Source organism: Rhea americana, unplaced genomic scaffold (genome assembly GCF_003343005.1).
Source record: "Rhea americana isolate MKP2758 unplaced genomic scaffold, rheAme1 scaffold_127, whole genome shotgun sequence".
In the NCBI taxonomy this organism is placed as follows: domain Eukaryota; kingdom Metazoa; phylum Chordata; class Aves; order Rheiformes; family Rheidae; genus Rhea; species Rhea americana.
The window spans coordinates 258,985-274,497 of NW_028185339.1; the positions used below are offsets into that span (position 1 = coordinate 258,985).

Consider the following 15,513-nt stretch of genomic DNA (forward strand, 5'->3'; position numbering starts at 1 on the left):
GACTGGCTGGAAGTTGGTGCTATCTCAAGCAGTACTAACTTTCCACAGACTCTCCCTGCTGATTAGCCTAAGTTTGAGGCAGAGCAGGCTGCCTTTCGAAGTTTCAGCATTCCTAATGTGCAGAGTTTTCACCTGTAAACCATACCAATGTGCAACAGCCCATTCTTTTACCTGTCTTAATTTGAGAAGTTTTCTTGCATTCTGGAGGGGACATTGCCTCTATTTTTATGTACCTGCAAAACACTTTTTACTATGTCATAATGTTGATCATGCATGCATATGCAGCAGATGTAGTTAGCTGCGGCCTGCATAAGCTTGGTAAAGAAATCTGTGCCGTGTTCTGTACATGTACACAATGTGATATTTCAAGGGCTCAACACTCAGACAAATAAGACCAGTTTTCACTGGAACAAAGAAAGGCACTTCCCATATCCATGCCAGATCTTGAGTTTCCTACCTCCAGCTGTTTCCACCATAGATGTGTTTAAAAAGAGGCCAAGATTATTTTTTTTTAATAATGTGGAAAGTGTTTGTTTTAATATCAAATAAAAAAATCTTTAGAGGTTAACCCTTTCTTTGTCAATGCTGCAGGCACAGGTTGGGACTAAACTTAGAAGGGATGTATTCTGGATGGTTCTGAGTGAAAAGGTTAGACTGGAAAATTCCTGACTATCTGTACAGTAGCAATTGTTGTCACTGTAACTCTTGTTGCAGAGAGAAATTCTGAACTAGAAATGGAATAAATTAGGAGGCCCAAAAGATCTTTTCCATCTTTGATTTTTACAGGACCAAATTCTTACAAAGTGCTGTTTAAAGATCTGATTATACAATACAGGCATATGAGCAATGCTTTGATTTTCAGGAACTACATTTATGTACTACACAAAGCACATTAAGTGCTTCCAGAATTACACTGCAATTCAATGGGAGTGTTCCCTGAGGGATTAGGCTAAAACTTTTGTGCACACAGTTCCATGCAGACCTAAGGGCTAAGCACAATCTAATCAATACAGCCAAATCTTCTGATGGAAGTAATGTTGGAAAACTATTCCCTTTATTTGCAGTCCCATTTTCCAGATAAGAGGAATTTTGTGATATGCAAACAAGCAAATTTTTACAAAAACTGAAAAAATGAAAAAGTAGGGTTTTTTAGGTAATTATCAATTAACTGTTAGAAATAAGTCTTTTTCTCTCTCTGTCTTCAAGCCAAGAAAGTCTGGAAAAAATTTGTTCAAATTTGAGAGAAACATTTCCTCCCATATGGAGAATCTCTATCAAGATCTGGCCCCAAGAACATTTTCTGGCTAAGTTGTTATAAAATCCCCCAAGACAGCCTTTATTCTGAAATGCTGACAGTACTAAGTGTAGTGATACACTTATAATTGAGGTCAGTGTATAATATCTAACACAGGTGTTATTCTTGGTTTTGACCTAAATAGGAGAAGGGAAAAATCCCTTTCCAGACACCTTCATGTATAGATTTACATGCACAACAATATTCACATGTAGATACGAGGGTGTATTCTACTGCCGCTTTTATTTTCAGTGATGTTAACGTATGTCCTGCAAGACTTCCAGGTAGTACCATGAGTCTTGTCTTTAAAAGTGTTACTGCATAGCAGTAATACACAAAATTCGGATTTTTCTTTAATATCAACAATCTGTCAAAGCTATTTCTGTACCTACATTCCAAACTACTCATCCTACTCCTGCACAGAGAGAGTACTGAGAAATATCAGATCTGTGTTTATACCCATTTGTCAGTTCAGAGTCTGATCCACGGCTCCTGGGAAAGAGATAAGAATTTTTCTGCTCATTTCTATAGCTCTTAACTCAGAACCTTAAAGAAGAGGTTCAGCCATGCCCAGAAATGTATGTTATTCTAAATGTGTATTGAAATTGCCCCAGTTTCCCTCCTCTTRTTAGGCCTATTTGTAGCCTTGGCAAGGCTTTCTTAATGGACAAAAAAGTCTTCTAAGGCCTTCAAAGGCAGGATCTCTAACTTGAAGCAAAAGAGGAAAACCTTGAAGTTCTGTTGTTCTTGTTCTGCTGAGGACAAAAAAATGCTCTTCTCTTAGACCACATAAAACCAGTCGTGTCTTATAGAGAGACACACACTTGAATGTCACCTCACAATGTATATACATTTGATTCTGCTACTTCATAGCTGTTTTCATTATCGCTGCCAAATGTAAGGGTGAAGGCTGGAGTGCCTATAAAAGCAACTTGCTCATTGAAATGATGATTAAAGAGCTGCTAAATAAAGTCTAAAGAGGGACTGAAGGAACAAAATAACAGCACTTTTGTGTAACATACACAAATGAAGGTGGAATAGGAAAGATGTGTTTACACTGCTCATGAATGTAATTTAATGCTATGCTTGTATAGGTTCTAAGAGTGCTGATAGTCTATATTGGTGTAAAGAATTAAGCACAATCGTTTATAATTCCAAACATCTTGCATCTGCACTCAGAGTTGCCATTTCTTTCATTTTTGTTCATAAACTGGGTAGTGAGATAGACTGTGCAAGGGGGATCTGCAGAGCAGGGATTAAGTCTGTGTGTAGGTACTGCTCTGTTCTGCAGATCTGGATTTAAGTCTCAGCTGGGTCAGTGGAAAGACATGCTTCAGTTTGTCACTATATTTAAACTCATGATTATATCTGGAACATTAAGCAATACCCCAATACAAATAATAAATACAGTGGTAACTATTAAGAAAATTAATCTTGTGAAGCTCAACTCCAACTGTTGACTAAAAATAGTTTCTAGTTCCATGTTTTAGTAATTAGTTATTGTGATAAAGTGATTATTCCTTTGCCTTTCAGAATTATATACAGATTTGCACTGTAATATATTACAGTATAATATAGACTTTAAAATTAGTATAAAATTTGAAACTTTAGAAAATGATTTAGTCTAGAGCAAGACTTACCCACACATTGGTCCCCGCGCTTTTGATATCCTGGAGGACACTGGCAGCTGAAGGACCCTCTTAAATTGACACATACTTGGTCAGCTCTACAATTATGGGTTCCTGTTGCACATTCATCTATATCTTTATAAAAACAGCAAACACAACATTAGTCATGAAGCTTTATTAAAATACTTAAACTGTTGAAATATGTTTTACCTGCCTTCAGGCTACCTATAAATGAAGGCAGCAAAGTTCAGATATACTCCAAAGATATAATCATAGTATTTATTCCATTTACAGGACATGCAAGYTGTTAGACTTCTGATAGCTTTAATTCTGATATCTGGTATATGAAAATATTTTCAGATACGATTATTATTTTAAACAAGTAGATACAAATGTTTGCTAGATACCATAATTCTGTTGTACTTCTCACTACAAAACTTTTTGTAAACCTCTTGCAACTTTATCGTATTTTAACCATTTGGTTTTTTTTTCCAGGCTGATTGTTTGTTGCATGCTGAATTATTCTGGAAAACTTCAACAAAAGCAATTCAGCCTTTTCCAAGAATGAGGCAAGTTAGAAATATGTTCTTTTGCTAATGTCAAAAGGATTCTAGTGATCTTCTTTGCAAGGTTCCCGTGCCCCATACTTTGGTGGACAGGGACTTGAAACATAGTATGTGGTGGTCTTTTTATCAGGGATACATCCGTCTTTGGTCATTCCCATGAAAATTTCCTTGATTGAGTCAATTTGTTAAACTATTTGGAAAAAGTTTACATATGTTTGTATTTGAGTAGCAGAGTTAAAAATGCAAAGACTACATTCACACTTTTCGGTGCAATTCAGGCAGCTTTTCATTCTTACTGAATGCGGGTTTATACAAGTATAAAAACGACATTTTGATTTTGCCTATTCCTTGTAACTCCTGGAGGTACTTAATTATAATTAAACTGCATGTGCTGATAAATAGGTTGTGTACAATGGAATTATAATTATCTTTCTCATTTGAACATCCAAAATGTTAGAGAGCTTTTTATTGTAACCTGACACAGTACAGTGAAAGGACTTTGCAACTTTGACATTCTACATAATTTGGAGACTCTAGGCTGAATAAACAAATTCCTTAAAACTTATGATCTCTAGTTTACAAATCTCAGCTGACCTCTCTATTTGTATAGGCACTTGGGACGTTAGAACATCACCAGTGGCAGATTCTGGGTGGTGCTTTGGAAAAAATGATGGATTCTTTCACATAGCAAATGAAAACAATTTTGACCACAAGATCCAATAAAAAATAAACCATCAACAGTTTGAATTAATTCTCAGTGTTTGTTCTTTCCCCAAAGGTCCAAATATTTTACATACATTTCCTCTTTATCTGACAGGAAAAATAAAGTCCTTTTATGTTAACCTTCTCTTTGCATTTTGCATAGTATCAGTTCTAAAACTGCTGTGTCGATGCAGAACTTGCTGACTGCATTGTTCTGCATTGCTAGCTGAAAAGCACATTCTTAGGTGTAAAGATTTTCAGGGACTACATCTGGCTGCCTCATACCAATCACACACATCATTAAATGCTACAGCTAAAGCACTGTGGACTCAATGCAAGTCTTTGCAGGGACTTCACTGGGCTTTGCATGTATTTCCAGTCCCTACAAAAGTTGTACATAAAATTGACATAATACTCATACAGTTACATATCTTTTTTAAGTATACATATTGTTGCGGTGTATTGCAAGAAAGCAAGCGTATTTGGTCTACAGGAGCTTCAGATTTGAGGAAACTTAATATGAGTTAGCTTTTAAGGTAGATTAATTAAACAGCATTAAACCCTGATATAGTCACTTGCATCCATGACTTGAATTTCATTTAGCTTGTTTCTCTATGGACTAATAAGCTACTTCAGCTAAATCAAGTAAACCAGACTGGCTTATGAACTCAGTGTCTTTTATTTTCCTGATGGTAAGTTTGAAAGAAAAAAAAATATTCAGAAGTAATTTGACTGCTAGCCTTCTTTTCACTTGGAAACTCTTGGAGGATTTGACATAATGACCCCAAAGATCTGTGTTCATAAAATCTTCTGAGGCTTGTTTCAAGGAATTGTTTRGAGCTCTTCTAAAGCTAAGCTTCTTACTCAGTTTAGTACTCTGAACTAAGTTGGTTCTTAGCTGTGACCCTATGTCTTATGTGTCCTTCAGATGTCACGAAAATACGTATCAGCATGTGGAATATTCTCTGTGGATCTGAGACCTTTCTATGCTAGTATTGCTATTCTGCAGTGTCATGGTACCTTCTGCTATTTTGGCTGTTTTCCCTGGATGGCTTTTGTTGAGATAGGCAAGCTTGGGAAAAAGATACAAGGAAAGAAGTATTGATGAGAGTTCTTGGAGAACTTTTTGTGGCTTTACTATATCTTCAATGGAAGATGATGTAGTGCCCGAGATGGGAAGTGAAGGTGATTAGCAAAGGAGCCTCTAATGTTTACTGGGGACAAGGAGCAGCTGCCATGCTTGAAGCACTTCTGCTCATATAGCTGCACAGAAATAAGTAATGCTAGATGAAGGCCAATGATCTGAAGGTTATGTTCTTAAGTTCTTCAAGGAAAATACTGTGGGAGGAGGACAACAGGCAGCTATGCTAGAAAGGTTTCTGTGCTGGAATATTCAGTTCTGAGATAGCTAGTATCGCAATAATTACAGATCTGTCTGCTGTTGTGACTGAAATAAGGGTAAGGAAGTGAGTGGAAGATTTCAGTGCTGAAAGTAGTGCCAAATGTGAATTCTATTGGTGTGATACCAGCAGCAGCCCAACCCTTGTGGAGGAAGACTGGTGGATTTTGCAATGTGATCTTGCTGAACAGTACTCTGCTCTCAGTGACTGAGGCCCAAAGAGAAGTACTAAGCTTTCTGGTATTTGACAAATGTGACCTGAATCAGCCTCCATTAAGACCATATTTCTTCCTCTAAGTGTCCTGAAAGTTATTAAGGCAACAAAGAAATGGAACTCATAGGAAAGAAGCAACAAGGATGCCTGAGGTCTGACTTGCAATGAGGCACATCTGCTCCATTTTTCTCTGGCAAGGCAAAAGTAACATTACGTGGACTATTCTTCCCAGGCTTTCTTCCCCATATGAAATAGCATAACATTAAACTGGTATTGCCAATATTAATCTGGAACTCCCCCTTACATGTTTGCTCATGGTTCTTGGAGCAACAGACTGACYAACTTCAGTTGTTTAGAACAGTCTGAATTGTGATTAGTCGGAAGCTTTTAGACTGTTTTTCCAGTTGTGGCCCCACTTTATGAAAACTCAGCAGCTCTGAAGTCTTCATTCCATTATTCTAAGAACTTGTTTTTTTTCCATTTAAATTGAGCTTCTTCAATACATAAGATTCCTAGCTTGTGGACCATGGCTTGCACAGTGCCCTCCGATCTTGCGACTGATCTGCAAGCTGCATCCTAATTTTGTTTCAAAAGCAAAAAATGCTGGGATGAGACAGCAGTCACACAAAGCACATATGTAAAACATACTTTTTCTTAAATCCTACCACCTAATTCAATTTGATCTTAACAAAATCCTTGGAATTAAATGTGAATAGCAATGAGGGTATTGGGAATCCATACTTTTGGTTTCTACCTAATGCAGACACCCAAGACCAGACTGATTTGGCAACTGCAAAGACACAGCAAGCTGGGGCAAGGCTGTAACAGAAACTCCTACAGGAACGTCACTGAGCTTACTAAGTTCAATTCTAAGACCAAGATAGATTTGTTTGACCTTTCCTCTCTAGCATGATGCTTAATAATGTGTGTACGTGCATGTGTATTTAAAATAATTAAAGAAATTAAAACAAGACACTCCACTGCGCACACTTGTCTCTCTGGGGAGAAACTGAAAGAACAAACATGTGACAGATGTTTGTCATGTTGCTTAATGCACTACTGGAAAGCACTCAAGATACCACAGTGATGACTGCAGTATAAGAAACAGATCTAGAAGGAAAATAATTAGCTTTTACAAGCTTATTCTTGAGCATCTCTCTCTTTCCTCTGCATCTTCTTTTCCAAATTCAGTGTCACCATGATAGTTTGTTTCCGCATTTCAGTAGTTGATGCCATAGCTGAAGCTTCTATCTCAAACAAATTTAATGCAAGCTGTACCTGAAAATACTCTCAACTCATTTCTTAGTAACTTAATTGATTAAATTTAATTTCTACATGTTTTACACACACATTTGCTCACCCAGGTAGCTATTTCAAATCATACTGGTAACTCATAATTAAAATTATCTCCTCTTTTAACATTACCCTTTCTTCCTATCTTTATATTTTCTAATCTCAATTAACTTTCTAAAAGGTCACGCTATTCACTGCATATAAATAAAATCTGTAGGTTTGCATTAAATTGTTAAACAAATGGTGTGGTGTTTGATGACAGATACATGCATCCTACAAAGTATTTATTAATTTTTAAACTCACTGCATTTCTTTGATCTAAGATATTGCTCAAGGAAACAAATAATAGATAAGAATTACCCCCGACATCCTATCATTTGCTTACCATAAAAAACAATGAGTCTATAGCAGCAAAATCCAAGGCTGAAMAGCTGAGCTATCCATTGCTCTCTGACAAACAGTTCCAGAGAAGCCCCTAGTAGGACCTCTCCCCTGAGTTTACTGGTTGTTGCTCTTCAAGTATAAAAATCTACAGGCCTTTCCTGGAAACCATCAAAAGAGACAGAGCTGCTGTTATGTGCCTTTGGGTTCTACTACGTGTTGTTGTATAAATGTCTGTTYTGTGATGGAGAGTTTTAATTCATTCTTTTGTGTGTTAACTCAAGTACCAAAACTTAGTATTTCCATTAAGCCAGGCTACATAGCTTGATCCCAGTGGAGTCAGTACACTTTTAATTGAGGTTGGAGCCATTTTATTCCCAGACACTCCTTCCTCTGAAATGACTTGGGTCTCTCTAACAATCATTTTGCAGATCTTATTCAAAAACTGAGCTGGGTTATCTTCAGTGTCTTGATCACTGTAATAACTAAACTCAGATAATTCCATAGCTTTTTTAATAGGCTGCTGGAGAGCAAACTGTTATTACAGGATTTATTTGCAGTTACAAATATTTAACTATTTTTTTAACATTTGTGTTCGGATTGAGTACTTTAGTTCATATTCCATTTATAGGTATTATATCCAAAAACTACCTTTAAAGAAGGTTACAGTTGCAAAGTCAAGTACTCAGAGGACTGGAAGTTGCAGAATTCAGTTTCTCTGAACGGTCTTAATTCAGACCAATTATACATAAGCATTATTACACAGTCTTTAATTATATGAATTTCATATTCTGTTTTTCCCACAGGCCTGTGCTCAGTCAAACCTTACCATTCCCAGAATAGGTTAGGTGGTATTGTTCTCTATCTCTGTAGAATGCTGTTGAAACCAGAATTCACAACGATTAGTGCAATATAAAAACCTTAAATTGATGTCAATAAAGAAGGGGTGAGAAACATTACTATTAACGACCCTACTGTCTCAATTAAATTACATGTAAGCCACACTGCTATTTCAGAATTGTGTATGGAAGTCCTCAACTGTGCTATGGTAAGAATGGCCATCAGACCCCAATGACTCATCCTAATATAAATACTGCATTTTGAAATAATCTCCAAGGATCTTTTAAACAATTCCTTTTAGAAAGTTTTCTTATTGATTACTATCTGTAGGTTAAGAAAATGCTCTGATTGGCATAGGCTACTGTTTAAAGTTTGCAGGGTGCTACAGAAATAATGTGGGACTAYTGAGGGTGGCAGAGCTTGCCCTTACATTCCTTCAAAATATAATCAACTTACATTTCATAGTTTTCATTCCATAAGCCTCACTAATAGCTATACCCAGTGATTCCCTCATTTTCCAAAAATGTACCCACACTCCCTCCTGAAGTGATTTGCACAATTATGTCCTTTCAGTGCTGACTTTGGCAGCCTTCTCTGCCTTTAAACCACTAGTTATGTACACAAATTTTGCTTGACCTGCTTTTAACAACAGCTTTCTCTAAATCTAGTGTCTGGTTCCCTGTTTTAGAGATGGTTAGTTTTTCTAGTTCTCTACTGCAATCCACTCTTATCTACATCCACAAAATTCTTTCCTAGTCTCTTTCTTTCTGAGCTACAAACCTGGCTCTGTTCCCTTCATACTGTGACTCATTTTTCCCAAACCCCCTGACTCATGCTGCTTACTCACTTATGCAACAATTTAATCTCTGTAATTTTCTTTGTATCATTATGAGAAGTACTCATAAATTCACAAGATGCATTTCACCAGTGCTTCAAACTTTTGCAGGAAGTTTCAACCCTCCTCCATCTATCCTCCATGTTCTTTAAGCCACTTGAAAATCTTTTCTCTTCTAGCTCATACCAGTACATTGAGCTCAGAGCTGGAGAACTGTATTCTTAACTAATTCGAATATATCTTACTCTTGGGACTGATGTGCTAGGCTTCTTGCCGCTCACTGTCTCTCAACATATTGCAATTTACTACACTATCTTTCTGCTCTGTTTGTGTATACACTCATCTAGTCAAATCTATCAGGAAATATGTGTGTGGGTTGCTTTCCACGTTCTGGTCTGCGTAGCAACCCCATAAACAGAATATTCCACCAGATCAAAAAGAGGGCTCTCAAAATGACCTTATGGGATTCAAATTCTTACTTCTGCTACTGCTGAACAGTGACAACAGACCAGGTTCTGAATGGTTTATACAAATATAAATCCAGAAAAATTCCACTGACACCAGTGTTGCACTTGTCATTGAAGCCATTCTGGATTTGTATTAAATGTAAATGATATATGTTTCAGTTAATTGGTCTAAGTCTTTCCGGACCTACCTCAGTGTAAGTGAGACCAGTATATGACCCAGTTTGTTTTTCTACTAGACCTCCCATGAAAGCAGTGGCACCATGCAAGACTGAAATTTGACATACAGTGATCTGGAGAGGATTGCAGGTATCATGATTCTATGGACAATTTACTTAACTAACTCAATGATTCTGTAATACCTTCCACTTTCTGTCCATAACAGTTCATTAATTCTCCTCTGTCCATTTGCAAGATATTTTGTATTAGTATTTCTCAGAAATGACCGGTTCAGGGTAAAAATATCTGAATAAAGATATCAGACAATTGCAGTTCTTCCATTAGCATGGCCTTACTTTATTTTACCAAATTAAGTATTCTGTCCTTTATTTATRTTTCTTATATTGTTCAAATCTCACTGCTATGTCATTTCCTGGATCCTCCCTGATCCTTTCTTACACATAGGAACAACATTAGCAACCTTCTAAATTCCCTGGTTCCCTCCCCAGCCTTAGCAAGCTATCAACAATTTCTGTTAAAGGCTTTTCTATTTCCCTTGCTACTTCCTTCAACAGTTAGGATGTTATTCATCTGGGCTGGATGCCCAGACAACTTTTAACTCATTGGCGTTGGGAGCCTGAATTTTGCACTGGTAAATACCAGCAGAAAAACTGTTACGTAACATCAAATAAGCCGGTACCAAATGACCAACACTTAGAGTCGTTTCTTGCTTCTGCAGCAACAGAATCTGTTAATACTACAGACCTTCAGTGTAACACTGCAGTCACTATCCAGTAGTGTCATGAGGTAGTGTCYGTAATATTGTATAACACTGTAGCAGTCAGTAAATTCATTTTATTGCTGTTTCTCCTCTTTCCTTTCAAAATTTTCCTTYGGGCCTTTCATGTTAATTATATTGGACTGAATGCCCTAGTAACAAGTATTCACAGGCGAGGAAAAACTGCACAAATGCTTGTTTACACAAGAAAAGCATATGCAAGAGCCAAGACCTACATTTAAGTAAACAGGTGAGGTAGAATGTTTAAATTAAGATGATTTAAATGAAAAATGCCAAGTTTTTTTTTTTGGTATGCCAGAACATTTCCTCTCTCAAATCTGTGAGCACAGTAAAGTGAGGTCCTTGTAGATTTGCCTTCTAGTACTCCTGGATATCATGGCATAATGGAATAGAAGTAATGCAAAATATTAATGTAGAAAATGTATAAGTAAGCTAAATAATGCAGTGCAACTGCATAGCTTCCTCCGTTCTGTATGTAGCCTACAAGTGTTGGCAACTACTATGAATTTGGGAAAGTTACCCAACTACGACGACTTCATCAATATGAAGGTATAGGAGAAATATCCTTCCTCTATTTATTTACTCAACAGAGTTAACAAAAGATCAAGCTGTAATAATCAAGTCTGGACTGCAGTACTTTGTCATAATTATGTATTGTCTTTGGTATGTCCAAACCGAATTGACTTATCAGATAGAATAGCTAAATAAAGGAGTGAGCCATAGCTTTCAGCACTAGAACATCTCCCACATGTTCGTTTGGGAGTGGCAGGCAGCTGAAAAGTAAAAAAAATGAATGAAGCTTTGAATTAATGCATTACTTCCTTTCTCCTCTACTTTGCCTCCATCTGTGATGCTAGCCTCCTTCTTTAAAGTCTAAGCCATAYGTTTTGTATATTACACTGGAAAAGGTAAAGTGCTTTTGATTCTGGTATTATTTTTATTTGACTTARAAAAAGACTAAGATACGCCATCTATATCTGAATGTGCTTTTTTTCTATCCTGTTTCCTAATACAAGACAATATTTATACTTCTGAAATTCAGGACAGCACTTCAGGGTGACGAGAGAAGGATTCTTAACTCGAATCAGTGCCCAAACATATATTCTGCTCCTATGCTTTCTGCGCAGTAGCTGTCCATGCTGGAAATGCTAAGAGAAGTTGTTAAAAACAACAATGCTACATAACAACAACTTACATTTACCACACTGCGGTCTATAATTCTTCAGCCTTCTATTAATACAAGCCATGGTTCAACAGAGCATGCAAGAATGTGTCTGATAAGAAGATATACTTGATCACTGATTCACAACCAGGGTGAATTAAATTGAACTCTTCTTGAGTAAGTGTTCAAGTAATACAGTAATTAAAATTGCTATTGCAATTAAAAGTAATATGGCTAATATGACAATGTTAGTCCAATACAAGGCCATAAAACTATCTCCTAAAGACATTTAATAGTATTTGCTATCTGATGTTACTTCAAGATACATGTTCTTAAAATAAGAACACAGGTGTAATGTTTATGTGTTTATATGTGTTTAAAACTTCTCAAAGGGAAGAATATTGTTTTTCCCAACAGAACAACAAAATATTACCAATTAGCCCTCTTGCTCATCAAAAAGACAATAGTCTATGTTTTTGATTAATCTCTATGTTCATTTAAAGCCTGTATTTTTGGCTTTCTTATTTCTAATGGGCTCATAAACTGGGCCATATTTGCTTTCAAGTTACAATCTAATAATTAAAGTGCAATGAATCAGCCAGTCTCAGAGTGCTTCTGAACGTGAGTTGCCATAATGGTAAACTTTCTGATTTACATTGTAATAGCTTATTTTTACTTTCAGTTGAGTATGTCCTGCTGTTGTGTTCTTGTGATTTTGTGCTAGAGATCTAACAACTTAGGCAGGCATGAAGCAAAAAGCACAAGCGAGGATCACCCACCCATGATGACCAATACACTTGGACTATACTCAGAAACAACAAGGGTGGATTAAACTATTCCATTATTGCAGATGAAAGAGTTCTCCCCGACATCTGGCATATCATCTTCAAAACTGATATGGAGCATTTCCATAAATTCAGCTTAACATTGTTTTTGTGAGTGTTCCAAAGTATTTTTAACATGAAGAAATAGCATGCAAACTAATTTCCTATTTGAAAAGTAAATGTCTTGTTATTATTCTCTAATTCACCCAGTTATTAAAAAAAATTAAAAAGATGTTCTCTTAACTTGAAGCATACTGTTTTGTTTATTTAAGTTAATGGAAAAGCTAGTCAGTGTTTGATGTAAAGCTGCCCCCTTGCTTGAAAGAAAACCAAACAACTGGTTATGAATTATGAATATCTCCTAATAGTTTCCAGAATTATCTGAAGGATGTATTTTTTTTTCTTAATTACATACACTTGAAAGTTCCAAGTTCCCTATTCATTTCCATTTTGTTTATTTCTCTCCTTGGAAACCTCATAAGCATTTTCCTTTAGCTAGGCATGACTGAACAAAATATTACTGCTACAACCTGTAATATTAGGGAGATGAAGGCCTGAAAGCTTATTGTAGTTTTTAATTAGGAAGTTGAAGACTCACTCATTAAATCTTTGCAAGCCTTTTAACAGCACTTATACTGGAGTTGCTGTGTCCATGCAAAAGAAAACACAAACAGAAGTCTACACAAAAAGTATGCTTCAGAGCACACTTTAAAAAAAAATCATTTTTTTTTATTTTGAGAGAAGAAGAATATAGAGAAAAGAATTCCTACAAAAATCTTGCCTTTTCCGTATGATGGCATTTCCTGAAATACTGTTTTGCAGAGAAATAAACTATACTTTTTCAGGATAAGGAACAGTGTGGGGCACATGGCTCAGAGCACGCGGAGACTGTCCTGCTCACTACTGGGTAGCGCATGCCCCTAAAAAGTGATGCTAACACTACTATGAGTACCCCAGGCATAAACCTGCCTTAGATAGCTGCATACCAGTTTCTCAAGGAGAGAAACAGTAGGTAGGAACTGCCTTTCCTAGCAGGGTCTTGCAGCCAGAGGGCTGTTCAGCAGCGACATGTAGCAGTGCTGACAGAGAAGCGCCTCTGCACGCAGGAAGTTTTGGGGGCCAGCACTGCAGGCATGGGAGCCCTGGCAGGCTGCAGGAGAGGAGGAAGAGTGGCAGGCCACCAGGGTGGCAAGAGAGGGGCCGTGGGGTGACATGGGAGCCAGGCACTGGGTTGGGTGCTCCGGGAGGCTGGTACGTATGGCTGGGTAGCTCTTCGTTAACTGGTGGAAGGTGTAGGGGAATGGATCTCTTCCTGTGGATATCTGAGGAGGGCTTCTGTACAAGCCCGTTAAGGCTAAAACAGACTATGGAATTACCGCCTGTCAGGCAGGAGGTGGCTGTCACCAGAATTAGTGAAAAAGAACTCCAGTATTTTACCTGCAAAACTATATTAAGCTACTGTGGGAACTTTAGCCCTACTTTTAAGATCTAAAATAAAATTCAGCGTGTACATCAGTTAAGAAGCAGTAGCAGGTATTTCAGGGCTTTTAAAATGTTTTTGTGTTAGCCAGTGTCTCCTCCTAACATCCATCAGGCATATTGCAGGTACCTAGAGTGAAAAAGCTGAAAACTATGTTAGAAAGATGGACTCTATCTTCTTTAATTGTTCGTTTTAAAGTTTGAAAATGTATTTTTAATTTTATGAGGAGAAATGAATAATTACAAAATTTTTTAGTAGTTGACATGAAATATGTAAACAGGTTGCTAGATTACAGTAATTTTTACAATTCTTTTTGAAGTTTCCAATTTGAGATATTATTTTTTCTATTACATGTGTACAATAGACACAGTATCTATTATTGTATCAGAGCGTAAAAGAGTTTTGCTGGCATTGGGTTGCAAGGTACATAGAAAAGAGAATTTGAAAATAACACAGCCAGAAGGGGCAGAATCTGAGAATACTGCAAAAACAGGTTTGATTGTGAATTGAGTATGAGGCAGCCAAATGAAGACGAATGTTTTAATCTATAAAGAAAATACAGTATTTCAAATATTGTGCATTTGAAACTGCTACAAATCCACTCTGACTTGTATTACCATATATTCAAGCACAGGGAGAAATGGTTTATTTCAAACAACTTGCGACAGGCTGCAGAAAGTAGGGCTCCTCCTAATCTCATATTGTGGTTAGCAAACAAAGCAGCAAGACCTGTTAATTTGCTGAGTGAGCTGACTTGTTGTAGGAGACCTATCAAGTATGTGGCAAAGCAAGGAACAAACTCCACGTCTCCTAGGTAGTGTTTGGCAAGAAGCTGTTCTCTATTTGAAGACATTTTCCAATACGGATAAAAAGGAAAATAAAACAATCTGTTCCTGCGCTGCACTGCGACACCACCAATCTCAAAGGTGTTCATTAAAAACTAGAAAGGTAGACCTCCAATCAGCCAATCACCTAAAAGTCAACATACCTGTGTATCTAATATAAAATAGTACATATTTAGTTAGTATATTCCATTCAGGGATGGTCAGTTCAAATCTGTATGCACCTTGTTTCAGACAAAGAACCCAAAACTTCATATTCTGCCTGTGAAATGAATGCTCTTACTGGCTCTTGGCCACTTGGATGTATGGCTTTTATTTTTTCCCGCAACTTTAGTGAGAAATGCCTCCCCCAACCTGAAAAGCTGTCTGTGGTAAAAAGCTAGTGGCTCTATTTCTAACTACAAGCCCACAGTGCCTTCTCTAAAGTCATTCTTTTTTGGGTAATTGTGTAGACAACTGACAGCTATTCAGATCAGCAGTATATGTACCAAAATCAAGTACTGCTACAAAGTAAACATATTTAAAATGTAGTTGGCATTATTCCTACACACTCCTTGTTTTATTAGTTAATGTCCCTTTCGCAGTAAAATCTAACAGTAGCCCTGAAGTCATATATAGCTATCAAGCTATT

At 37.0% G+C, this 15,513-nt stretch overlaps 1 protein-coding gene across 2 annotated transcripts in view; it reads right to left on the bottom strand.

Moving 5' to 3' along the window:
• The window catches only part of EFEMP1 (EGF-like fibulin extracellular matrix protein 1), a 53,329-nt gene that overhangs the window by 10,129 nt on the left and 27,687 nt on the right, over window positions 1-15,513 (bottom strand). For both annotated transcript variants that reach the window (XM_085326070.1, XM_085326069.1), the window contains exon 5: window positions 2,935-3,057. In XM_085326070.1, coding sequence (XP_085182196.1) covers window positions 2,935-3,057 — 123 coding nt within the window. The remainder of the gene's footprint in view (window positions 1-2,934; window positions 3,058-15,513) is intronic.